Consider the following 22,767-nt stretch of genomic DNA (forward strand, 5'->3'; position numbering starts at 1 on the left):
CACATTTTCTCTTTTTAGTGAAAAAGGCCAAGTGGGTACTATAGCACACGTAATGGTTTCTAAACAGGGTCACAGGTAAACCATATTAATATGTAGAAAGCTAAATCTATGTGCCAATGAATGGAAGCCTTGTCTCTGTGTCAATTACTACATTTATTAAACATACATAGAAGTCAACACATTTCTTACCTTTCTCTTGATTTTTTTCCCATCTTGAAATCTTCGTAGCATTTATAGCTATGAATCATGACAATGTTTACTATTTTTGGAACCATCCTATCAAGAAAAGAGTCAGATAAAGAGCAATAACATTAGTAATTGCTAGTAATTAGTAATATGGTTTTGTTGTTCATATAAGAGAAGAAGGCAATGCTTACAGTTTGTAGGTAAGTACTTACAATACTTACCCATAGAACAGGATATTTATCATTAGACTGTCAATTAGGGATGCACAGTGGGAACAGTTACGCCTTCAAATAGGACAGAGTAGAAACCATCTTCTTTCATCTGGTCCAACCCAAGAACAACATAAAACAAACCAGCTAAAGTGTCATTCCTTATTTGCTCATACTATATTGACAGAATCTTGCCAGATTAAACCTATACTACACTATCCCTAAACTAAAGGATATACCTTGGGAGATACTAGGGAGTGACTATCCTAACTCTCTTCCTGTGTCTCTGATGCAAGTGTTATGTCTTGTCTTACCTCTCCCCACCCCCCAACTTCTTGGAATGTGCTCCCTCTTTCATTTCATTCCATCATGCTACTTCTCCTTTGTAGACACATTCCATCACTTCTATATTCTCCAGAAAGAGGGATACAACTCACAAACAGGCATATGCAGCTGCCCTTTTAATCTCCGGCTTTCTTTCATGGACATTCTTTTTCAATCTTTGGAGTTCTTCTCCCCACATCAAAAAAAAAAATGCTGCCAATATAGGAGGACAGAATTAAAACTAAACATCTGATGAATTTAAAGCAAACATGAAATTTAAAAAATCATCAGTCAAACAAGATTTTATTCCTAAAACCCCGGAAACAACAGCAATCCCTGACCCTTCCTTGTCTACAACCTTCCCCCAGAAAAAATAAAATAAAATAAAAAAATTCCATATACACTTTCCATATACAGTTTATAGGTCATATTGCAATTCAAACCCAAAATCCAATTTAAATGCTATTTAATATGCTGAGCAGTAGCTAAAACCTATTTTATGTTGCATGGCAGAGTTGCAATGGTATTTTTGCACAACCAGGCACAAAAACAGATGCAATGTTTGTTTGCAACCAGTTGAGTGAAAAATATTTAGTAGCCTTAGAAGCAGGTTCCATCGTGCTGATCCTCATGACCTACTAGTTTCCAGACCAAGAACAACCCCACACCAGTGTGTTACCAGAGAGCATTACCATTACTGCAGAGTGCATGAAGTTACCAGTTGCTCCTGATATATTTATGTGCCAGCCAAAAATAGGTGTACCTGATACTATATCAACTGCACAAGCTACCAATTAACTACTGAGCTAGGTTTAAGAATTTGGTTATAGCTATATAATTCAGCTGTTAAGGAAACGTATGACCCAATGTGAATGACATATTGGTAACACTGAGCTCAAACACCACTTTTATTGTCCCTAGCAATTGCTATTAATAGCAATAGCATTTAGATTTATGTACAGCTTCACAGTGCTTTACAGCCCTCTCTAAGCAATTTACAGAATCAGCATGTTGTCCCCAACAATCTGGGTCCTCATTTTACCCACCTTGGAAGGATGGAAGGCTGAGTCAACCGTGAGCCAGTGAGAATTATGAGCAAGCATTGCAGGTATATTCTTTACATCTGTGGTGGAATGTAGATAGAGGGGCTGCAGCACAGAGGTCAAGAAGCAGTAGAACTTGGAAAGTTTGGTGGACAGGAAAATATTAAAATGGCTTTTCCCTAGCAATTCCCAAAGCATATCTATAGTTATGTAGATAGTTACTTTAGTCTGGCAATATTCTGTCTATCAGTTGAGAACAATGAAAGAAATTACTCAGAAGTAACTCCATATGTTGCTTTAGGTTTTTGACAGTATCACAGATTCTGATGTTACTGACTTTATGCTGTTGCATCTACACTACAGCTTCCCATGGAAGAATGTCAAGAATCTCGGTCAACTGTTGGTATTTTGAAATAAGCTCACCTTCCAAAGGTGCACTAGATATTTGTACATTTGATATGAATGCCAGGGACGTTTGGCGAGACCATGATGAATAATTTATTTTTTCATTCTCACCCAGAAAGATTTTTTAAAAAATAAAAGCTGTGAAAAGGAATGTTTCTGCATTGAGGGAGGGACGGGACACAAGGGGTTCATATCAACTTCAGCACTCATGTAGTAAAGGTGTCTCCTAATGTGAAGTCAGCTAGCAAGAAACTCTAGCTGAAATCATATTCACACTTTTTTCATCTTTGGGGTAATGGGCATGTGGATAATTCCCAGCACTACTGGGAATTCTAGACTTTTAATACATCTGGAGAGTAAAGACTGTGTTGTAAAATGAAGTGTAGGGAAGGTGTAAGAGAAGAGAAAAACATTAACAGTGAGATTGTTTTCTCCTTGCATGGCTTTTGTTGGTTTTCTTAATGTTTTGCTATACATTTGTAAGTTCACTCTGAATTTAAAACCATCAGTTGTTGGTTAAAATGTTTCTTCTAATTTCTTACCTTGAGGGGAAAATTTGTCTACAAAATTTAGTTTTTCAAAGCTAATTTTTCTGAGTGTAACAAAGGTTTAAGAAAGAAACAGAAGTAGAAATGTATTCACCGAGAAACGTAATCTCTTGGGAGACTTCTTCAAATTTGAGATGGGTTTTTTGAATCTCATATTGGTCTCACTTATTAACCACAAGGCAGTTTTTTTCTGTTAAGCTTGGAAACTTCAATTTCAACCACACATAAGTGGCCCTGATCTATTTTTTTATCTCATGTAATTTTATGCAAATCAAAATGTCCCAATTGCTGGGATGTCTTAACAAAATCAAAGCAGCTAGGTTTTCTTACATTTTTTTTAAAATCTTGAATTCTTTTCTTGAATTCAATAACTTTGGTTAGCCACCAAGTGATAATATTGTTTTATTTATAGTCTTCTTGTTAGTTATGTAAGGAAAAGCTTGATTTTATATGTTTCTACCTCTGGATTAAGCAGCTGCCACTTGTGAAGGTCAGAAATAACAACTGTCCATGGAGAACAGTGCCTTCTCTTTCACCAACTCAAAATAGCAAGTTTTATAGTAGTTGTTGTCTTTGGCCTTTTTTAGTACTTTTCCCTGCGGAATTGTAATGTCTCTACAAATAGATATACTATAAGTGAAATTGCAGAGTAGCAGTTTTGGATCTGATCTGAAGACACAAAGCCATTACCTTGACACATTGTTCTTTTCATTTTTGAAAATAGAATTCTCAAAATTATTGAAAAGACTTGCATGTATTGTGAGCATAAATGTGCTATTGATTTAATACTATAGTACTTTCTGTCCACACACATTTAGAGCATCTGCAGCCCCTCATCTCATAAGTGCCCTCAGAATTTGACTTGAGAAATAAAAGCTACCATAGAAAAGGTGATACAAAGCTTCCTGGGTGAATGAAAGCTACTTTGGAAGCTACTTTGGAAGAATTGTTTGCTACTTTGGAATCCTTTTGTTTGGACAGACTTGAATTAAACATCTTTTTTTACTTCCCCTTTATGTTTTTAGATTAATGAACAACTTGTCGAAATAAAAATAATATTCTAATCTTTAGCTATCCTGAGGTAGAGGCTGAGCTGAATAACACTCTATAGGCTTTTTTTTACAGTGGTAGATTGTATATTGATTAGCTTCTTTTTTAAAAAAAAACTCAACTCTATACACTTAAATGAATTTTTATTTATTCCATATATATGACTAAGCAAGTAAATACCATTATGATATTTATGCATATGCAGGCTAATTAAATGCTGAATGGCTTAGCAACCATGCTCTATTTTGGTAATATTTTGTAATGCACAATAACAAGATTGCAAGGTTATAACAGTAAGGGTGTAATACATTTTAATGGAAGCATTTGGGACAAAGCATCACATCAATTTGATGTAATGATTATGTAGTTCAAAAGAATATGGTTGCTAAAAATATTACACCCTGTCGTAAAATCAGTTTGCTATATGGAGTCTACGTACAATATCAAGTATATCAAGTATACTGGGAATCATATTTATTTGAGAATGATTACCTAATCCACATACTTGTGGAATATCTGATTTATATTTAATGCAATTATTTGAGAAATGTCACATGGAATATAAATACCTAAAAGTTAATAATATCAATATGCATATAAAAATGATAATTACCAGTTGATATCAACACTTTCTTAGCAATCATATAACATAGCATTTCTTAATTTGCCTCAATTTATTAATCAAGCACTTCAGAGCCAGAATCAAAGTATGATCAGAAACAAAGAATAAAATATCTCTGGCATATAATATCAATTTATATGCTAACGAATTATGCAAAAAATAATCCCACCTGATATTATGAGCTTGCCTAGTAGAACAAGCAAAGAGTTTTCCAGGGCGCTGCTCTGGAGAGTCCAAAGAAGGGTTAAACACAGCCAATCTGCCCAGAACTGAATTGAAACTTTAAGCCACGCCTCTGGTGCCGACTCTCCCCAGATTTTTCAATTCAGCTAGCCCAGTAGACGTGCTTTAAGATTTATCCAGTTCTAAGATTGATTCCTTGGACTCTCCAGAGGAGGAATAATTTTTAAAACAGCATATTTAAGGATTTTTAGAGCAGGCTGGTGAGTTTAAATTTAAGTTTGTTTTTTTCCCTTTTTAATTGGGTTTTTCTCACCCTTTCGGCTCTCCTGGAGTCCGGGGCTTTGCTCTGGCTCCTAGAAGCTGCAGGCAGCTGTTGGGGGAAGCGTGTGGGTCGGAGTGCCGACGCCAGCGCTGTTGGGGCACCCCTACTGGGGGCCGATTCCCACTGGAAGCCCTCCGTTGCAATTTGTGCTTCTAGCAAGTCAAATTGCTGCGTGGGCTCCCAGGGCAGCCATTTTGGCTTCTTCCCTCTTTAAATTTGGCGCGAAAAGCTCCTGTGAGTTCCGGCCGCCATTTTGGATTTCGCAATCTTCCGGCTTTACTTTTAAAAGTTTTTTGCCGCAGCTGCCTGGTGCCTGGCTCTTTGCAGGAGCCGCGTGGAGTCAGACTTGCCCGGTGTGACCGGCGACCTGGGCCCCAATCCAAGCAAGTGATAGCGGCGTGGGATCTGGCCTGCTGGGTCGCCTCCTTTACTCTCCTGCAGGTGCTGGGAGCGAATTCTGCTCGCGCCTAAGAAATTCCAAGCTACTTCAGGCCTTGCAGTTTCTCTGTCTCCTCAGGAGCATCGTGCTGCGGTGGGCTTTCTGGAGGTGGTGAGTGGTGGTTTTCCCATCCCCCTACTGCCCCAACCAGTGATTGTTACCATGGCAGATCAGGCCCCTGAGACTTCTGAGGGTGTCTCTTCCAGAGCCCCTGTAAGACAGGCCGGGAAAGCTGCCAGGGAGGCCATTAGAGGGAGTAAGCCTTACTCCAGGCATGGCCCCAAGCAGGGCTCAGGCCTAGACAAAGATGCATTAAGGCGACAGAAGGCCTTAGAAAAACAGTCTTCCAAAGCCCAACAGCAGGCCCAATCTTCCCTTTTGGTGTCTCCTGGGGAGCCCTCCAGGGAAATTCCTCCAGCCCAGGGAGGCCCCATTTCTGATAGTGAAGAGGAAGGGGATTCCTTGGCCATGGCAACTTCTCCAGGCCATTCCATGGCTGATCAGGCTGATCTCTTTGCCTGTCCCTCTGATATGGAGGAGGGACCAGCTCCAATGGGGCCCTTAGCCCCTCAACAGCCGATCCCCGGGCCCACTCAAAGGGTTCGTCCCATTGAGGACCAAGGGCCTAACCTATCCACTGAAATGCAGGAAATAATTAACAGGGCCATTTCCCAGGGCATTGAGGCAGGCATGCGAAAAGGTGGCAAGCGCACTCGCAAGACCCACCATTTGCAACCCCAGGAGGATCCCAGAGAGATGACTCCTAGCCTTCCACCTACGTCCCTGCATTCTTCAGTGGCCTCCGATGAGTCAGACTGGGAGGAAGAAGAGGAATTTCTTCCTAGGCAGGAAGCTGAATTCTCTGGGGATGAGGCAAGCCCCGCCAAAAAGCCGGCCTTTTCAGGCTTATTTAATTTGGATAATTTCAAAACTATTTTAGATAAGGCTAAGATCTCAACTCACATGGGGTCCACCCCCCCAGCTCAGGTGGTTGTAGACCCTGATGATCTATCTGGGGATCTCTTTGAGGAACCCATTTCGGTCCAGGAAATAGTTCCTGTACCCAAGATGTTCCTCAATTTAGTTCAAAGACAGTGGGCGCAGCCAGCTACCATGGCTACCCCCAGCAGCCATGACAAGAAACTATATACGGTGGATGCCAGCCTGGAGGAGCTGCTCAAGCTCCCTCCTATCGATCCACCTGTAGCGGCTCTTACCTCCTCTTCTGTGCTCCCTCCTGACCTGTTGGAGGGGCTCAAGGCTGAGGACAAGAGAACCGAAACTGCTTGTCACAAGACCCATCAGGCAGCTGCATGGGCCATTAAGTCCTCCGCTTCAGCCTCCTTTTTCTCCAGGGCGGCTCTCCTGTGGCTGAGGCAGTTGTTGAGGAAGATACCTGCCAAGGACGTTAAAGTCAGGCAGGATATCAATAAAATCATGGCAGCCACAGAGTACACTGCTGATGCCACTCTGAATGCTGCTAAGTTTGCCTCGCGTGCCCTAGCGTCTAATGTTACTTCCAGACGCCTCCTGTGGCTTAGGCACTGGAATGTGGATATGCGCTCCAAATGGAAGCTTGTTACTGCCCCCTTTAAAGGGGACAAGCTGTTTGGTGAGGTCCTTGATCCAGTCCTTGTGGAAAACAAGGACAAAAAGAAAGTGATGCCATCAGTCACCAAAAAGCCTGATCGTAAAGGTCCTGGCTCTTACAGGAGGCAGGCCTTTCGGAACAATGAGCCCTCCACCAGCTCCGCCCCCTATCATCGGGCGTATCCCCAGCAGGGTGAGCGGTCTCAGGACCGTCAGTCCTTTCGAGACAGAGGTCGCCAGCAGCCCTTCTCCAAGCGGCCATTTCGGGGGGGCTCCGGCTCCCGACCCTTTAGGAGGTATAAATGACCATCACAGGTCAGCTCCCATAGGAGGGCGGTTGCAGTTGTTCCACGCCAAATGGGAGCAGACCACGTCGGACCAGTGGGTTCTTCAAACGGTCCGCATGGGTCTCACTTTAGAATTCTGGTCCCCCCCTCCCCGCCACTTCATCCGGTGTCCAGTTCCCTCAGGGTTAGTCAAAAGATCCCTCATGGAACAGGAGATAAGGCACCTCAAGGAGATCAGGGCCATAGAACCTGTCCCAGCAGGCCAGGAAGGAAGAGGGTTTTACTCCATCCTGTTTCTGGTCCCCAAAAACTCAGGAGGGTGGAGGGGGATATTAGATCTAAAGAGGTTCAATCACCACGTGACATATCGCAGGTTCAAGATGCAGTCCCTCCAGTCCATCTTGGGGTGCATCAGGCCAGGCGATATACTAACGTCCATAGACCTCAAAGAGGCCTACCTCCACATCCCTATCCGCAAAGCCCACCGCAAGTTCCTGAGGTTCTCTTACGCGGGCCTCCATTACCAGTACCGGGCAATGCCATTCGGCCTGTCATCAGCACCCAGGACATTCACAAAGGTTCTCGCAGCCGTGGCGGCTTTTCTACGGTCACGTCCGGTCAGACTCCACTGTTACCTAGACGATGTTCTCATTCTGTCATCATCGCATCAACAAGCTGTCAGCGACCTAGAACACACCATGCAGGCTCTCCGGGACCACGGGTTCACCATCAACCTGGAAAAAAGTCATCTCGTTCCCACGACCAGACTGAAGCATCTAGGGGCCGTCATCGACACCACCTCGTGCACGGTATCCCTGTCTCCGGAAAGGGTGGCCAGCCTTCGGGAGATGGTCGTTCAGGTGCAGCAGTCACGTCTAGTCAAGGTGGTTCAGCTCTCACAGCTCCTCGGCAAGATGATCTCGTGCCTGTCAATCGTGCCTTGGGCGAGACTTCACTCCCGTCCCCTTCAGTGGCTCCTGCTTCCATATCAAAGAACAAACGAAAGCAGCTCAACAAGACTGATTCCAGTTCCAGCAGAGGTACGTCGCTCTCTAAAGTGGTGGTTGTCTCCGGCCCTGTTAAAGGGGTCGCCATTCAAGGAGCCAGTCAGGCTCACCATCACAACGGATGCCAGCCTGTTCGGTTGGGGGGCCCACTGCCACAACCAGCTCGCACAGGGCAGGTGGTCCCCTTCCGAAGCCGCTCACAGCATCAACTGGCTGGAGCTGAGGGCAGTCAGGCTTGCGCTGAAGCGCTTCCAGAGCACCGTTCAGGGCCACCACGTGCGCATCATGACAGACAATGTCGCCACCAAGGCGCACATCAATCGACAGGGGGGAACGCGCTCCAGATCCCTGATGAAGGAGGCGGAGCTCTTGGGTCGATGGGCGGAGAGGTATCTCCTTTCTCTTCAGGCGGAGCACATCTCGGGCACGAGCAACACCCAGGCGGACTGGCTGAGCAGATCCACAGTCGACCACTCGGAGTGGCGTCTACATCCGCTGCTGTTCCAGCAACTGTCCCAGAGGTTCGGCCTTCCGCTGGTGGACCTGTTCGCCACCGCGGCCAACGCGCATCTTCCACGGTTCTTCACAAGGTTCCACGACCCGAGGGCGGAAGGAGTCAACGCTCTGCACGGCCCGTGGCCGAAAGGTCTGCTTTACGCTTTTCCCCCGCTACCTCTTCTTCCCAGAGTCATCAGGAAGATCCTAGCAGAGGAGGCGGAGGTGCTGCTGGTAGCACCGTACTGGCCCAGGAGAACCTGGTTTGCAGACTTGGTGAGTCTTTCGATCACACCACCGTGGCGGATTCCTCCACAGGACATCTCTCTCAGCCAGGGGGCCCTTCAACATCCAGAACCCCAGTGGCTGCAGCTGGCCGTCTGGCACTTGAGAGGGATCTCCTAAGCAGAGGCAAGTTGTCAGACAAGGTGATTGGCACCATCCAAGCGTCACGACGGCAGTCCACGACGCGCATCTACGACGCCACTTGGAAATCCTTCGCCAGCTGGTGCACGGCTCATGGTACGTCTGCGCCCCTTGCTTCGGTTCCTGTCATCCTGGACTTCCTGCAGGAAGGTTTGGACAAGGGCCTGGCACCTAACACCCTGAGGCGCCAGGCGGCAGCCCTGTCAACCATCCTCTCAGTTGAGGGCTACGCATCTCTTGGCCGGAATCCGACCATCCGCAGTTTCCTCAGGGGAGCGACCAACCTGAGACCCCCAGTGGTCCACAGATACCCATCTTGGGATCTCAATGTAGTGTTGCGGTCCCTCATCGGGCCCCCGTTTGAGCCCATTAAGACGGCCAGTCTCAGACACCTCACATTCAAGACGGTTTTTCTGGTCGCTATCACGTCTGCTCGTCGCATATCGGAACTGGCTGCCTTGTCAGTCAGAGAGGACTTGTGTCTCATTCGTAACGACAGAGTAATCCTGAGGCTGGACCCTTCCTTCATTCCGAAGGTCAATTCCTGGTTTCATCGGGCGCAGGAGGTGGTCCTTCCGGATTTTTGTCCGCATCCTCGGCACCCGAGGGAAAAGCGCTGGCACATGCTGGATGTGCGCAGGACTATTCGCAGATACATCAAGCGCACGGCCAGTTTTCGGAAATCCGAATCTCTATTCGTCTCCTTTCAACCAGCTTCTCAAGGCAAGAAGGTCTCTTCATCTACCATCGGCGGATGGCTGCGAGCCTGCATTGCGCTTGCCCACGTTTTACAGTCCGTTCCTGTGCCTCGCAATATCACAGCACATTCGACTAGAAGCGCCGCCACCACAGCTGCCTGGTCTACACAGGCACCGATTGAAGAGATCTGCAAGGCGGCCACCTGGACTTCTCTGTCTCCATTTGTCCGAAATTACAAACTGGACAGTTTTGCATCGGCGGAGGGGGCCTTTGGGAGGCGTGTTCTTCAGGGCATCCATACCAGCGGAGCGACCCTGATGGCTGAGCCTTCCCGCCCTAGTGACAGTTAGCTTGGGCATGTCCCTTCTTTGGACTCTCCAGAGCAGCGCCCTGGAAAATGACCATTGTCTTACCTGAAGGGTCCTTTTCAGGGCGCTGCAACGGAGAGTCCACCCCGCCCTGGGGTCTATTCTCTGCTGGTGTTTGTGAAGTCACAGTGTTGTTTGTTGTTTCTGTTATTGTTGTTGGACTATTTTTGACTTGTTCTATATTAGACTTCCAGTTGAAGTTTCAGCGCGCAACTGTTCCACGTCTTCATTGAATAAATCTGAGGAGAGTCGGCACCAGAGGCGTGGCTTAAAGTTTCAATTCAGTTCTGGGCAGATTGGCTGTGTTTAACCCTTCTTTGGACTCTCCGTTGCAGCGCCCTGAAAAGGACCCTTCAGGTAAGACAATGGTCATTCTCAACAAATATCAAAAATCAAAATGGATATCCTTACTTGGCATTTCAGTAGGCTGAAAAACTAGATTAAGGCAGCCATTAATTTAGACTTAAAACTGTGTACAAAAACTGGACTCATTTTATAAATCCTATGGGAAATCCATTGCTAAGGTAATTTAGCTATGATAATATACTATCTATAGATTTCATTGGGAGCTTTGTCTGCAAGTAATAGGATTGTGGCTTTGTCTTTTCCATCTTTACTCAAATCAATAACATTAACATTAACAGCCAAATATTATCTGATCTAAGTCAAGTTTGATTATTCTTGACAATTGAAGCAACCACTTGCTGATATCTATTGGGTAAAGTACCAGTTAAGACTTTAATCAGTTAAATGGGATGTTAGCACCTACTGTATAATCTTTACCAGTTATAACATGACATATGCATCATAGTTCATTCATTAAATGAAAAGGATAAGAGTCCAGTTTAAAAGTAATCTGATTGGATATAATTGATAGAGTTTGGATAAAATGTATCAACCAATACTTTATATCATTCCGCAAGAAATCTATAAAGTCCTGTTACATGATCATTAACTCTATTTTTTCTTTCTATTCAACCCTGTCCAATTTGCAGAGACTGCCTGGATTGCCCTGCAGTTTTCTTGCAAGGTTTTTCAGAAGTGGTTTGCATTGCCTCCTTCCTAGGACTGAGAGAAAGTGATTGGTCCAACTGCCCAAAAGTCACCCAGCTGGCTTTTTGCCTAAGGCATAACTAGAACTCACTGTTTCCTGGTTCTAGCCTGATTCCTTAAGCCGTCACATCAAACTAGCTCTTGCCTTTACTGATAACAAAAAGTAAAAATCAGTCAAAAAGCAATTCAAAATTAGTTTGTTTGTAGAACGCTCCCTCTAAATTTGATGTCTCCGTGCCAATTCTAAAATAGCATTTTTAACTTGTGCAAGCAGTAGGAAACCTCCGTGATAAGCCCAGTTATAATTTTAAATCTGTATCTGTTTTCTGGTAGTTTTGATTTCAGTCTGAATTTCTGTTTTTGGAAAAAGCATATAAAATTCACTTTCATATCACCTATATACAGAGATTGGATTTATAATAAACCCAGCACAGATCCCTTGGGCAATATGCAAGACATAAACAACTGTACAATCAGAGCAGTATCATCCTGTTTCTCTTGTTTAATTAATATTTTCTTTTTGGGCTTTTCAGGCATATAAAAGGAAAACTGAAGCAGCAAAGAAGGAATATCTAAAAGCTCTGGCAGCGTACAGGGCCAGCTTGGTTTCCAAGGTAACAGACTATGCTTCATATATGAATTTCGATGGTTGTAGCAATGATAAATTAGTTGCAACTCAGGGACATCTCTAGGGAAGAGCAAGTTTGTAAGAAACACACTATAACCATGCCATCAAAATGAATTTAAGTGTTAGCTACATTCTGTATGAACTAAGTAAAATACTCCAGCGTGCCTCAAGGATACACAGTAAGAATTCTAGTTTTCTTGGTTTCAAGAAAATAACATTGAATGTTCTGAGGTTTCCTTGCAATCTTTGAAGACGAGGTTATGTACTCACTCTGTGTTACAACTAAATCCAGTATTTTGATTTAGAAATCTGCCTAAATACTTATTTTTCCATATAATTAAGGAAAATTTGAAAGTTTTTTGCAGATATTCTAAACTCCTTAAAATATAATTTCTAATAACTCAACCTGCCTCAGTCTATACCCTGGTGCAGAAGCTTTAACAAAATCATTCCGTGGCCAGGGTCATATAGTGCTCTCAGAAGAATCAATAGGCAGATATTAGTCCCATCTATTCAGGGATTGAGATCAACAAAGATTAGAATAGCGGTCATGGTTCATTAGCAAATCAGAAACTTTTTTTCAGACAAAGAGACAAAGATTTTAATGAAGCTTGATATGTGCTAGCATTACACAGGATCGATTTATTACCAGTGTTTATTAATAACCACAATTAATCTCAGAATTTCCATCATATCTTTTTGCAATTATTAAGCAAATCAACTGGTCATTAAGTGAACCCTACGGTTGTTAAGCGAATCATTTTTCCTACATTGTTCACATTTGACCACAGGATGGTGCAACTGGTCATAAATAAATAAATGCAGTCTGTTGTTAAGTATCCAAAATGTGATCAAGTGGTTGTGTGCGAGTGTGTGTACATGCAAGAAGTGATTCAAATCCAGTTCATTCAATAAGATTCCAATAAGATTAATTAGGCAGGACCTGACATGGCAATTCAATTGTATTGAATTGCAACATCAGACTGTATCTTCCTCAACCAATGGGTTTGGTGGTGAGAATTTAAATCTGTATCCAGAAGAACAAGTGGAGATGCTGAATTAGATGGGATTATCGTCACTAGTCATATTCATATTCTTTTTTTTTCTTTTTCTTTTTTGTATTTGAAGAAAATTTTGCTCTCCCGTAATAAAGGGGGACAAAAATAAAACAAAGCTCTAGTTTGTAATATGTGATTAATCAGAGAAGAATTGTTTGGAATTTCAATTGCTTTAGAATTGAAATTTAATTGATATAGGATATAAAATGTATGAATTGAAATGGGCATCATCTAGTGAGAATGTGAAGGAAAAGAATACATATATACATACATACATACATACATACATACATACACACACACACACACACATACACACACAGGCACGCACACAGTATGATCCACTGACCACCTGAAAATGAATTATGAGCAAATGGAATGTAGTTGCAATTGTTTTTCCTACACATAATAATGGCAGCATGTTTATGCTGAAGGAGTAGCATAGACATACGAGGAGAACATGTAGCAACTTGTTGTGGCCGAGCAGCGGGCAGCTGAGCTGTTGGTGGACTCTGACAGCGATGACCATTATGGGACTGCTCTGGAGGATGAGGAAGACTCTGGAGGGTGTTTGGAGTCAGAGTAGGAACTAGAGAGGCCTGTTGGCCACCAGATGGCATCTGAGTCAGGGAGCAGTGAGGAGGAACAGAGGGAGGTTGTCCCTGATGTGCGTGTGCGTAGAGCTAAGAGGAGAAATAGGGACAGCTGGCTACGGTTGTGGCCCCTCCCAAAGAGTTTATAGGTGGAGCGACGGGAGGGGAATCTTTGCAGGAAACAACAGTCCATTTTACTAGGTGTTGAGAAAGCATTTCATAAGTCTAATCTTGGTTTCTTGAAGATAGCATTCTAGGCTCCTAGCCAAGGGGTGGTTTTATCTCCGTAATTAGTTGTGGCAGACAGCCAAGCCTGTGTCTGCATATTCATTAGAATCATGGGACAGAACACAACTATTATTGGATGATATCACAGAGATGAATTGTAGAAAATGAGAATATAAACCTCGGGTGGTACCGTAACTTTAATGAATAAAATTTGATGAATCTTTAAATTTGATCAATAAAACGAATAAAAATGATGTGGCTTTGGAAGCAAGGAAGAAATGGAATATTTAATAAAACAAACATATAGGACTCTACTAATATTTTAAAGCCTATCCATTTTGCTAATGCATAGACATTTTTGAGTGAGTTTGGAATTGCCATCTTTGATCAACAGCTATTATGTGTAAGGGAATTATAGTATATATGTTATAGCTAACATTGACCTTTTCTTCTTAATTGGTGCATTTTAAATGTTTGCTTTGATTTCAAAATTACTTCAATGTAATGGAACAATATTAAAAGGGGGAGGCAGAAATCTCTTACAGTGAGCATCAAAGAACAACATCTTAATTTACTGATCATCTTAACCTATCAGTTCACAGAAAGTCACTTGTCATTTTTCTGTAATGATACACTTATTTGCTTCCTCATTTGCTATTGGCATGTGATTTCAATAAGCAGGCTATGGATTGGGGTGGGGGTGGGGATTTGACCATGGGAAAAAAAGTACAGTGGCGGGAGAAAATGGGAAAGTGTTCTTTGTGTTGTAGACACAGTGTTCTCTCTTTCTCTCTCACTCTCTCTGATTGTATTACAGAGTCCCTTTACATAAATCCACCATGCAGTGGTCAGGCAGAGATGGCTTTTAATGTTAATATTATAAGAAAATAAATTTACTTTTCAAACCCCTACCTCATAAATTTTATACATTTTAGTATAATTAAAATCAAGTAATCATACACTTCACGCTGTGCAATGAGCACTAAGGAACTTTGCCTGGAGTTAACTGAGCCATGCTTGAAGGTTAAGAGCTGTGGCAAAAAGGTCAAAAAGGAAATAATCTGAGTCCCTTTCACTGGGTTAAGTGTTTCAAAAAATTCAAAACTGCATTGAATGAGTTTAGAGTTGAATATTCTAGCATTGGTATTCCATTCATGCTGCATCTAATTCATTGGCACACTATCTTAACGGCATTTAGCAAAGCAGTAATGATAACTGTTGTGGAATTCTTTTTTTTAAAAAAAATCTGTCTTTCATATTTAAATGTATCTAGGATGAAAGGTTTTGGAGAGAAAAACCCATTTATCTTTGTAAGCAAGTACCTTTAAAATGTATCTATTGCCTTAGAGAAGTAAATAAATAAAGTTCTGTTAGAAATTGTCTGCATTTGAAGCAATCCACAAAATGGAAGCAGGTGGCATAGCAGATAGCATATGCAATTTTGTCAAAACTATGAGAATAGAGAAGGATCCTAATGGATAAGAACAGAGATTAGCAACATGGTGCTTATGGGCACCTGCAAATCTCATCTCACTTAACTTTAAACATTTATTTTAAAATAAATAAATGGAAGGCTGATTGCAAGTCAAAGTGTTAGCTTCAAGATCAATTTATTTCCAATAATATCCAAGATTGTCATATAGGCTACATAGGTATTCTTGGAAAATAAGTGTGATTAGAGCTGTAGCCCAATTGTTTTCCTTGGGAATTTGCCTATTAGACAGATAATAATCAGAAATACTGGCAAAAACTATAACTGTAGAGACAATGTGATTAAATCATCATGCCTTTTGATTAGTCCTTAGATGGGAAATTACCAAGAAACCCACGAAGTTAGAAATTAGATTGCAAGGTGGAATGCCCAAAGAACAAAACAGAATTATTATTTTTAAAGAATCCCTACACAATTGTGGTAGGCATTTTGTGAAAGCATTTTCAGCATGCTGTCAAAATTCAATTTGGGCTCAGGGACCCCAAAGGTCTGCCCTCCTCTGGTTTAAGTATTGAATAAGTAAAAGGTGAAGCTAAATGAAATAATGATATTATAAACTGCCTTCCATTTAGAACAAATTTGGCTCCTTTGATTAGCAGTAGCTCTTCATGTATTTGAAAAAAGTCATATGTTATCCTTTAACTAGTTGTGGGTACAAAGTATATTGTGTGTTTAAGCTGCAGACCCTGAAGGATTTTATGTTAATTAAGCTTAAGTCCAATTGTGTTGCTGGTACTACTTACGGTATTAATCAGCAAAATGTTTTGTATAGTTGATTTAACCTAGTGCCGGGAAATGCAATAAATTTGTACCTATTTCTGCCACATATTCTTCATCTAATATAACCATTGAAAACTAGACTTTCACTTAATTGTACACCATTTATAACTGTGAGAAATAATGTGAAGTCCCAATCAAGAACACTGTGGTTCAGTTGCACATTAAAGCATAAGATGTAGTGGCCTTCAAAGGACTAAGACCCTTATATTGGATGCATGTATTAGATCATTACACCCATGGATAGGGAGGAACCCCAAGGCTAGTTTCCTAAAAAAAATGAAGAGATAGTAAAATAATTTCAGAATTCATCTCTGTTAAGTAGATCTTGGGAACAAGACTCATCATTCAATACATATGTTATCAAGCATGGTACAACAAGCTTCTTGTATCTGACAATAAAAGACACAGCCCTAAATGTCCAGAGATTATGGTTACTGTATATGTCTTATTTAAGAAATCCAGTATTTCATTGAGCTGTTATTTTTTTTCTAAAATAGTTACTCCAATTGTGAAATCTCCACCAGATTTTATATAGATTAGAGCGAAAAGAAGATGGCATTAGCCACAGATGTTACAGAACAATATAGAATATGAGACCTTAATACAAATTAAGTTGTCTGCTTGCTTCAGTGATCTTAAGCTACAGGAAGTGAAGAAAAACTAGCATGAACCATCTCCTTTTTAAAAAAAAAAATCTGTTGGAAAGGGATGTTCAGTCATGTATTTTAAATTTCTTCTTATATTTCTCTTCTAATCATGAGTGGAAGCAAAGATAAAGATTTTGTAGAGAGGCAAACAGTGCTGTTCATTAATCAGTCCAAAGGTCTAAGTTGCACTTAACTCATTTTCATTGCAATTTGGTCTTTTTGTGCATTTCTCTCGTAGAGTTCAGCTGACCAAGGCGAGACAAAAAATGTTCAGAGCAGCCAACCTTCAAAAATGATTCCACCCAAACAGCCCTTGTATACAATGCCACCGCAGGCCTCATCACCTTATCCGGGCTTGGGCTCCTTCTTGTCCCCATCGGATCTGCAGAGTTACCGTGCTCACCCTCACCCCAGCCTCTCCAGGACCCTGAGTTCCAAGCCTATGTTGCCCAGTATCAGTGCCTCACCTCCTCCTTCTTTCCAGATTAGCCCCCCTCTCCATCAGCAACTCTCTTTGCATCACCCGCAGAGCTCCATCCTCAACCAGCCCCTCAGCATGCAGCAGGTCCCACAGCAACCTATTTTGTCTCCTTCTATGGCACTACAGGTCCAGCCTCCCATGAATTCTTCACCACCAGGCCAGCAGGTGAGTGGCTGAGTTCTGAAGCAATCGTTCTTAAACATGCATGTTTATAGCTTACCTAAATGTGATACTAGGATCTGTGAGTCTCCTGCTACTCTGCTTTGAAAGTTATAGGAAATGGGGTTCTTGAAGAGAGTGGTTGATCCATACTGTGTGCCCATCCAGTGGTAGGTTTCTATTTTTTTTTTACTACCGGTTCGCTCATGCATGCGCGTGACGCTTTTGCGCATACACAGAAGTGTCTGGATGGGTGGGCGGAGCATCCCACCACCACCACTACTAGTTCGTCCGATCCGGGCCAAGCCAAGAGCAACCCAACTCTGTGCTGAGCCAAATAGAAACCTGTTTGACTGTGCATTGTGTTAATCCAACCACTTATGGTATAATTAATCAATCATAACTAACCAGATCTCAATATAAGAAGTGGCTTTTATTATATTTATTAACTCAATTTAAATTAATCGATGCCCATCTCATAGTGCTTGAAGTGCCTTTCTGTGGAATCCATGGAATTTTACAAGTACCTTAGACAATACCATTTCCCACTTGAAGCAATCTTGTTTTTCCATATAGGTATTCCTTGTCTTATGACCATTCATGTAGCGACCATTCAAAAATACGACGGTGCTGAAAAAAGTGACATGCAGTCAGTCCTCATACTTAAAACTGTCACAGCATCCTCATAGCCCTCTGACTGCGCTTCAGGCACTGGCAACCTGCATGTTTTTAATTACAGTTGAAGCATCCTGGGGTCATGTGGTTGCCCCTTGCAACCTTCCCAATTGGCTTCTAGTGAGCAAAGTCAATGGGGAAAGCCAGATTTGCTTAAAAGTATGATTACTTAACAAGCAAGTGATTTACTTTACAGAAAAAAAAGCCACAAAACCTGGCACAATCACATGATACTTACTTAATGACCATATCACTTAGTGATGGAAAATCTGGTTCCAACTGTAGTTGCAAGTCAACCTGTAATGTCTTCATAGAGCTCCCTCTGCTACTTTTATAGTTTCCAAAGTATCTTCATGTTACATTCCTAAAATTTGGCAATGTCATTTTCTCTTACTTCATTTTGCTTTTTGCTAAAATGAGAGATACAGTGGCTGAAACAAGTTCCTTTTAAAACTCCTTTGCCTTTGTCCAAACATTTGAAAAATGTGACCTTGCTAGCCTTTACAATCATGTTCCTATGCATCTTGGTTCTTACGGAGGAAAAACTGTTTTTAAATAGTCCCAAAAGTGCTTTCCAAAAAGCTATTGGGCTTTCTTGTTTCCAGTTGCCTTTTGGAAAGCACCTTTGGGACAACCATGACCTGGATGACTGAGAATCTCTATAGAAATATGTTTAAATAGGATTATTATTCCTCCTTCCAGCCAAATAAGAATTGCCTACTCCTGTATTAAGTAATCACCAACAAATATATGGATGAGTTATGGGTGAATAGTAGTAGGAGAATGAGCAGTATACACAAGCCATTGTAATTATTGTTGCCTGCAAACATGAACTACGATTTTGATAGTCCCTAAGTTGCCTTTTAAGGAACGCGGTGGCTAAGATGCTGAATTTGTCGATCAGAAGATTGGCAGTTCAGCGATTCGAATCCCTAGTATCGTGTAACAGAGCGAGCTCCTGTTAATTTTCCCAGCTTCTGCCAACCTAGCAGTTCAAAGCATGTAAAAATGCAAGTAGAAAAATAGCAACCACCTTTGGTGGGAAGGTAACAGCACTCCATGCATCTTTGGCGTTTAGTCATGCTGGCCACATGACCACGGAGACGTCTTCGGATAGTGCTCTTCGGCTTTGAAATGGAGATGAGCACTGCCCCCTAGAGTTGGGAATAACTAGCACATATGTGCGAGGGGAACCTTTACCTTTAAGTTCCCTTTTCTAAGTGGGTGGGGTTTTATTTATTTATTTTATATACCTATCTCTACTAGTTATTCATTATTGTGGCAAATTACAGTGTAGTGATTTAAATCAAAACCAGCTGTGAATTATTCAGTGGGATGTTGAAGTAGCCATAAGTCAAATCCCAATTCTCTAGAGTAATTGAACTTCAACCTGGAGGTTTGACAATGGATGTTTTCCATCATTGGTTCTCTCAAATTAAATTTGTGTAGAACATTTTTTTCTAAGTTGTTATGATTGCCCTGTTTGAGGCTAACCTGGTAGTTGCAAACAAATAAAATAATGATTTGTTTATTTCCTCCAGAAGCTTCACTGGGATGTAAATTTAGTTGTTATTATGATTTCAGCTTTTCCCAGCTGTATGCCTCCTGATATACTGGAACCACGTTTTTGAGGGTGCCAAGTTACCAGCAACCATAGCACATCTGGAGGGTGGAAGGTTTCAGAAGACTTGATTAGGGCAATATCTAAAGCAATATTTCACATCAGGTCTCTCTCACGTTTTTTCAGAACTGCCAGAACATGGCTTCTGCTAAAACCACAATGAAGATTTTTCTCGCCACATCCTCATATAATCAGCTATTTTAATACATTGCAGCAGTGAGAAATGCAGTTCATGTGGGAAAAAGACTACGATTGCAAAGAAAAAAATAATACAGGCAAAAGTATTCATTCTTATGCCTAGTAAGACAGTAAATGTGAGATGATTTTTTTTCAGCTCAATAGTTTGTAAAGCTAGAATAAGTGAGAAAGCAGCAAATTGTTTTACATAATAAATAATTTGAAATAACAAGTTATTCCGCACATTCACAGTTGTTCAAATATCAGCGTACTTGGTTCATCTGGGATGTCCCCTTTTAAATATTTTCTTGAACTGGTTATATATCAAACCAAGTTGTTCTGCTAATAACTCCAACTTTTCTGTCTTCTGTTCTTGTCTTCTGTTCTTAGGATTTCTCACATATTTCATCCGAGTTTCAGAACAGTGTTGGACCACGATCACCTGGTGCATCAAACCCTCCAGGAAATACTGACTGGGACAACGATTACTCCAGCAGAGAGTGTGGGATTAACCACTGCAGGCCAGTAAACAAAATTTCAAAAACTCCCAACGTATTTAGAAGGCCTCTAAACTGCATTTATTTACACAATTGGAAATGTATCATTTAAGGCCACAAAGAGGGAATAATGAAGTAAACAAAACACCATATTCCAAAATTGTACATGCTTCCTTTGGACATGAGTGTTTTTATTTAGATTTTGCATCTCTAGGAAAGAAACCTATCTTGTTCCCAAAACAATTGCATGAATTTTCAGAGTAAAACAAACTATATTTAATCTAATAGAAACAGAAAGTTTAACTTTCTTTTTTCCCCAATTTTTATTTTTATTCAAAAGATTCGTTTTCTTCCTTTAAGTAAGAGTTTTCTTGGTGTACTTAGTAATATGGGCCTCAGTGACTCAGCAGTTAAAGATGCTGAGCTTGTCAGCTGACAACCCAAGTTTGAGACCCCAAACTTCGTGCTACAGAACAAGCTCTTGTTACTTGCCCCAACTTCTGCCCACCTAGTACTTTGAAAGCATGAGAATGCGAATAGATAAATAGGTACCATTTTGGTGGGCAAGTGTTCTGTGTGCCTCGGTGTATAGTCACATTGGCCACATGATCATGGAAATATCTTTGGACAATGCTGGCTCCCTTGGCTAAGAAATTGAGATGAACAACATTCCCTAGAGTTAGATATGACTGGACATGGGAAACCTTGACTTTTATTTAGTAATATATCTAAGACAGGATGATTTCCCTGATGAAGAGTGAGGGACAAGAACAAATAGAAAGATGAGTTAATTTAGAAAAGGAACTCTACCCCTTTTTTACTATCAACTGGCTCCAGCCTTCTCACTTGCCTTGCATAAGGCTTCTTCACATGTACATTTGTATAAGTAATCAGAAGTATTAACTTATTTCCATTTATTATATTATGACAATAATGTTTTGCAACATCTACTTTAAATCATTTAAGTCATTCCACTGTAGCCATTACAATTTTCAGTGCCATCATAAGTTTCAATGTTCTTTTTACTTACCATAGAATCTTGGGAAAGAAATGATTTTCTGAAGTCAGCAAAATGAAATATAGTACTTAATTCAGTAGTAGGCTATTGTAGACCACTGGTCAAAGGCTTCAGCATAAAGAGGACAAAAGCTAAAAATGGTGACAGCAATTGTGCTGTTAAAGCCTTGCCCCATTTCATGTGTGCTGCCCCACAAACACAAAAGTGGGGAAATCTGTATCTGTTGGAAACTGAAGTAGCCAAGACTTATGAAACTGTCTGGATTTTGCCAGCCTAAGAAGGAGCATTTTAGCCCTGAAAGATGGGGCAACTTTTTTTTGTAGAATCTTCTGAATGTATGTGCTGTGATGACGCTTGATGTCATTCTTTGCAACATGATGTGGCTTCCATTTGCTAGCTTGTCCTCACCAGACTTCCAGTAGTCCAAGGCCCCTAGAGAAATCTGAATTGGATTACACATTGTTGGTTTGCTAAGATGTTGTTTTCTGGAATAATATATGTGACTGCTTTTCTCCAGTTGTAGCTACTGCTATGTTTTCAGTGTTCTTCACTTTAGTTTAAATATATTACGCTTCTTGCCAATATTCAAGATTCACTGGCTGGATATCTTCATACAATTTTGCAACTTAAGCTGTATTTCTTAAACTCTTTATGTAAAAAAGTATAAGCTTGGTCTTGGGAATGGAGACGGAATGAGTGAACCATTAAAAAGGGAATTTCAAAATAGTCCTGACAGAAAAATGTATGAGATACGAACTCAAACTAATTCCATCTTCTTGATCATCTTCAATATACAATGGGATAGAAGAAACTCTTAACAGGTTTTCAAGATTCTATATTCTACCCTACAACAGTAAATGGTGTTCCTGGAATCTTTGCTGTATCTGTTTTTGGATCTAGCCTACCTTGGAGGGCTGATATTTGGATAGATAGCATTCATGGGAGCTGTCTGGAATAAATAGTCTGAATTGTGTGTTAAGGCTATGAAGCAAACTACACATATTGCTGAGTTGCATGCAGTCAGTTTGTCCAAACAAAAACAAACCACACTAATTCATGTTGGAGACTAGAAAGTGCAGTCAAAATTATATAATCTTCCAAATCATTTGAATAAGTGAAGAAATATCTTTTTGGGGGGGAGGAGAAGAAATATAAAACATGAGAAATGCACTTAGTTGAAATTCAATTATTTATAATGGTATCCATAATGTGTTTTGGAGAGCAGTTTGTAAAATTAATGAAGCTCTAGTACTGTAGCACCATGCCATTCATGTTCATATTAATTGTGTGCTAAGGATAGGAAGGTAGAACATGCTAAGGGCAGACTGGAGAAAGAACAGATAAATTAATTATGAAAGAGTGGATACTGTAGATTGCCAATACCTTTGACAAACAGGTGCTTTAGTATATTTTCATTCCATAACATAGGGCTGAAATTCATATTGATCTTGGGTATA

General features: G+C 41.1%; 1 protein-coding gene across 5 annotated transcripts in view; it reads left to right on the plus strand.

Moving 5' to 3' along the window:
• Positions 1 to 22,767, plus strand: part of TOX2 (TOX high mobility group box family member 2) — a 244,244-nt gene that overhangs the window by 217,358 nt on the left and 4,119 nt on the right. For all 5 annotated transcript variants that reach the window (XM_081948603.1, XM_081948599.1, XM_081948600.1 and 2 more), the window contains 3 exons: positions 11,790 to 11,870; positions 16,921 to 17,328; positions 20,186 to 20,316. In XM_081948603.1, coding sequence (XP_081804729.1) covers positions 11,790 to 11,870; positions 16,921 to 17,328; positions 20,186 to 20,316 — 620 coding nt within the window. The remainder of the gene's footprint in view (positions 1 to 11,789; positions 11,871 to 16,920; positions 17,329 to 20,185; positions 20,317 to 22,767) is intronic.

Source organism: Natrix helvetica, assembly GCF_964273705.1.
Source record: "Natrix helvetica genome assembly, chromosome: 3".
Lineage (NCBI taxonomy): Eukaryota > Metazoa > Chordata > Lepidosauria > Squamata > Natricidae > Natrix > Natrix helvetica.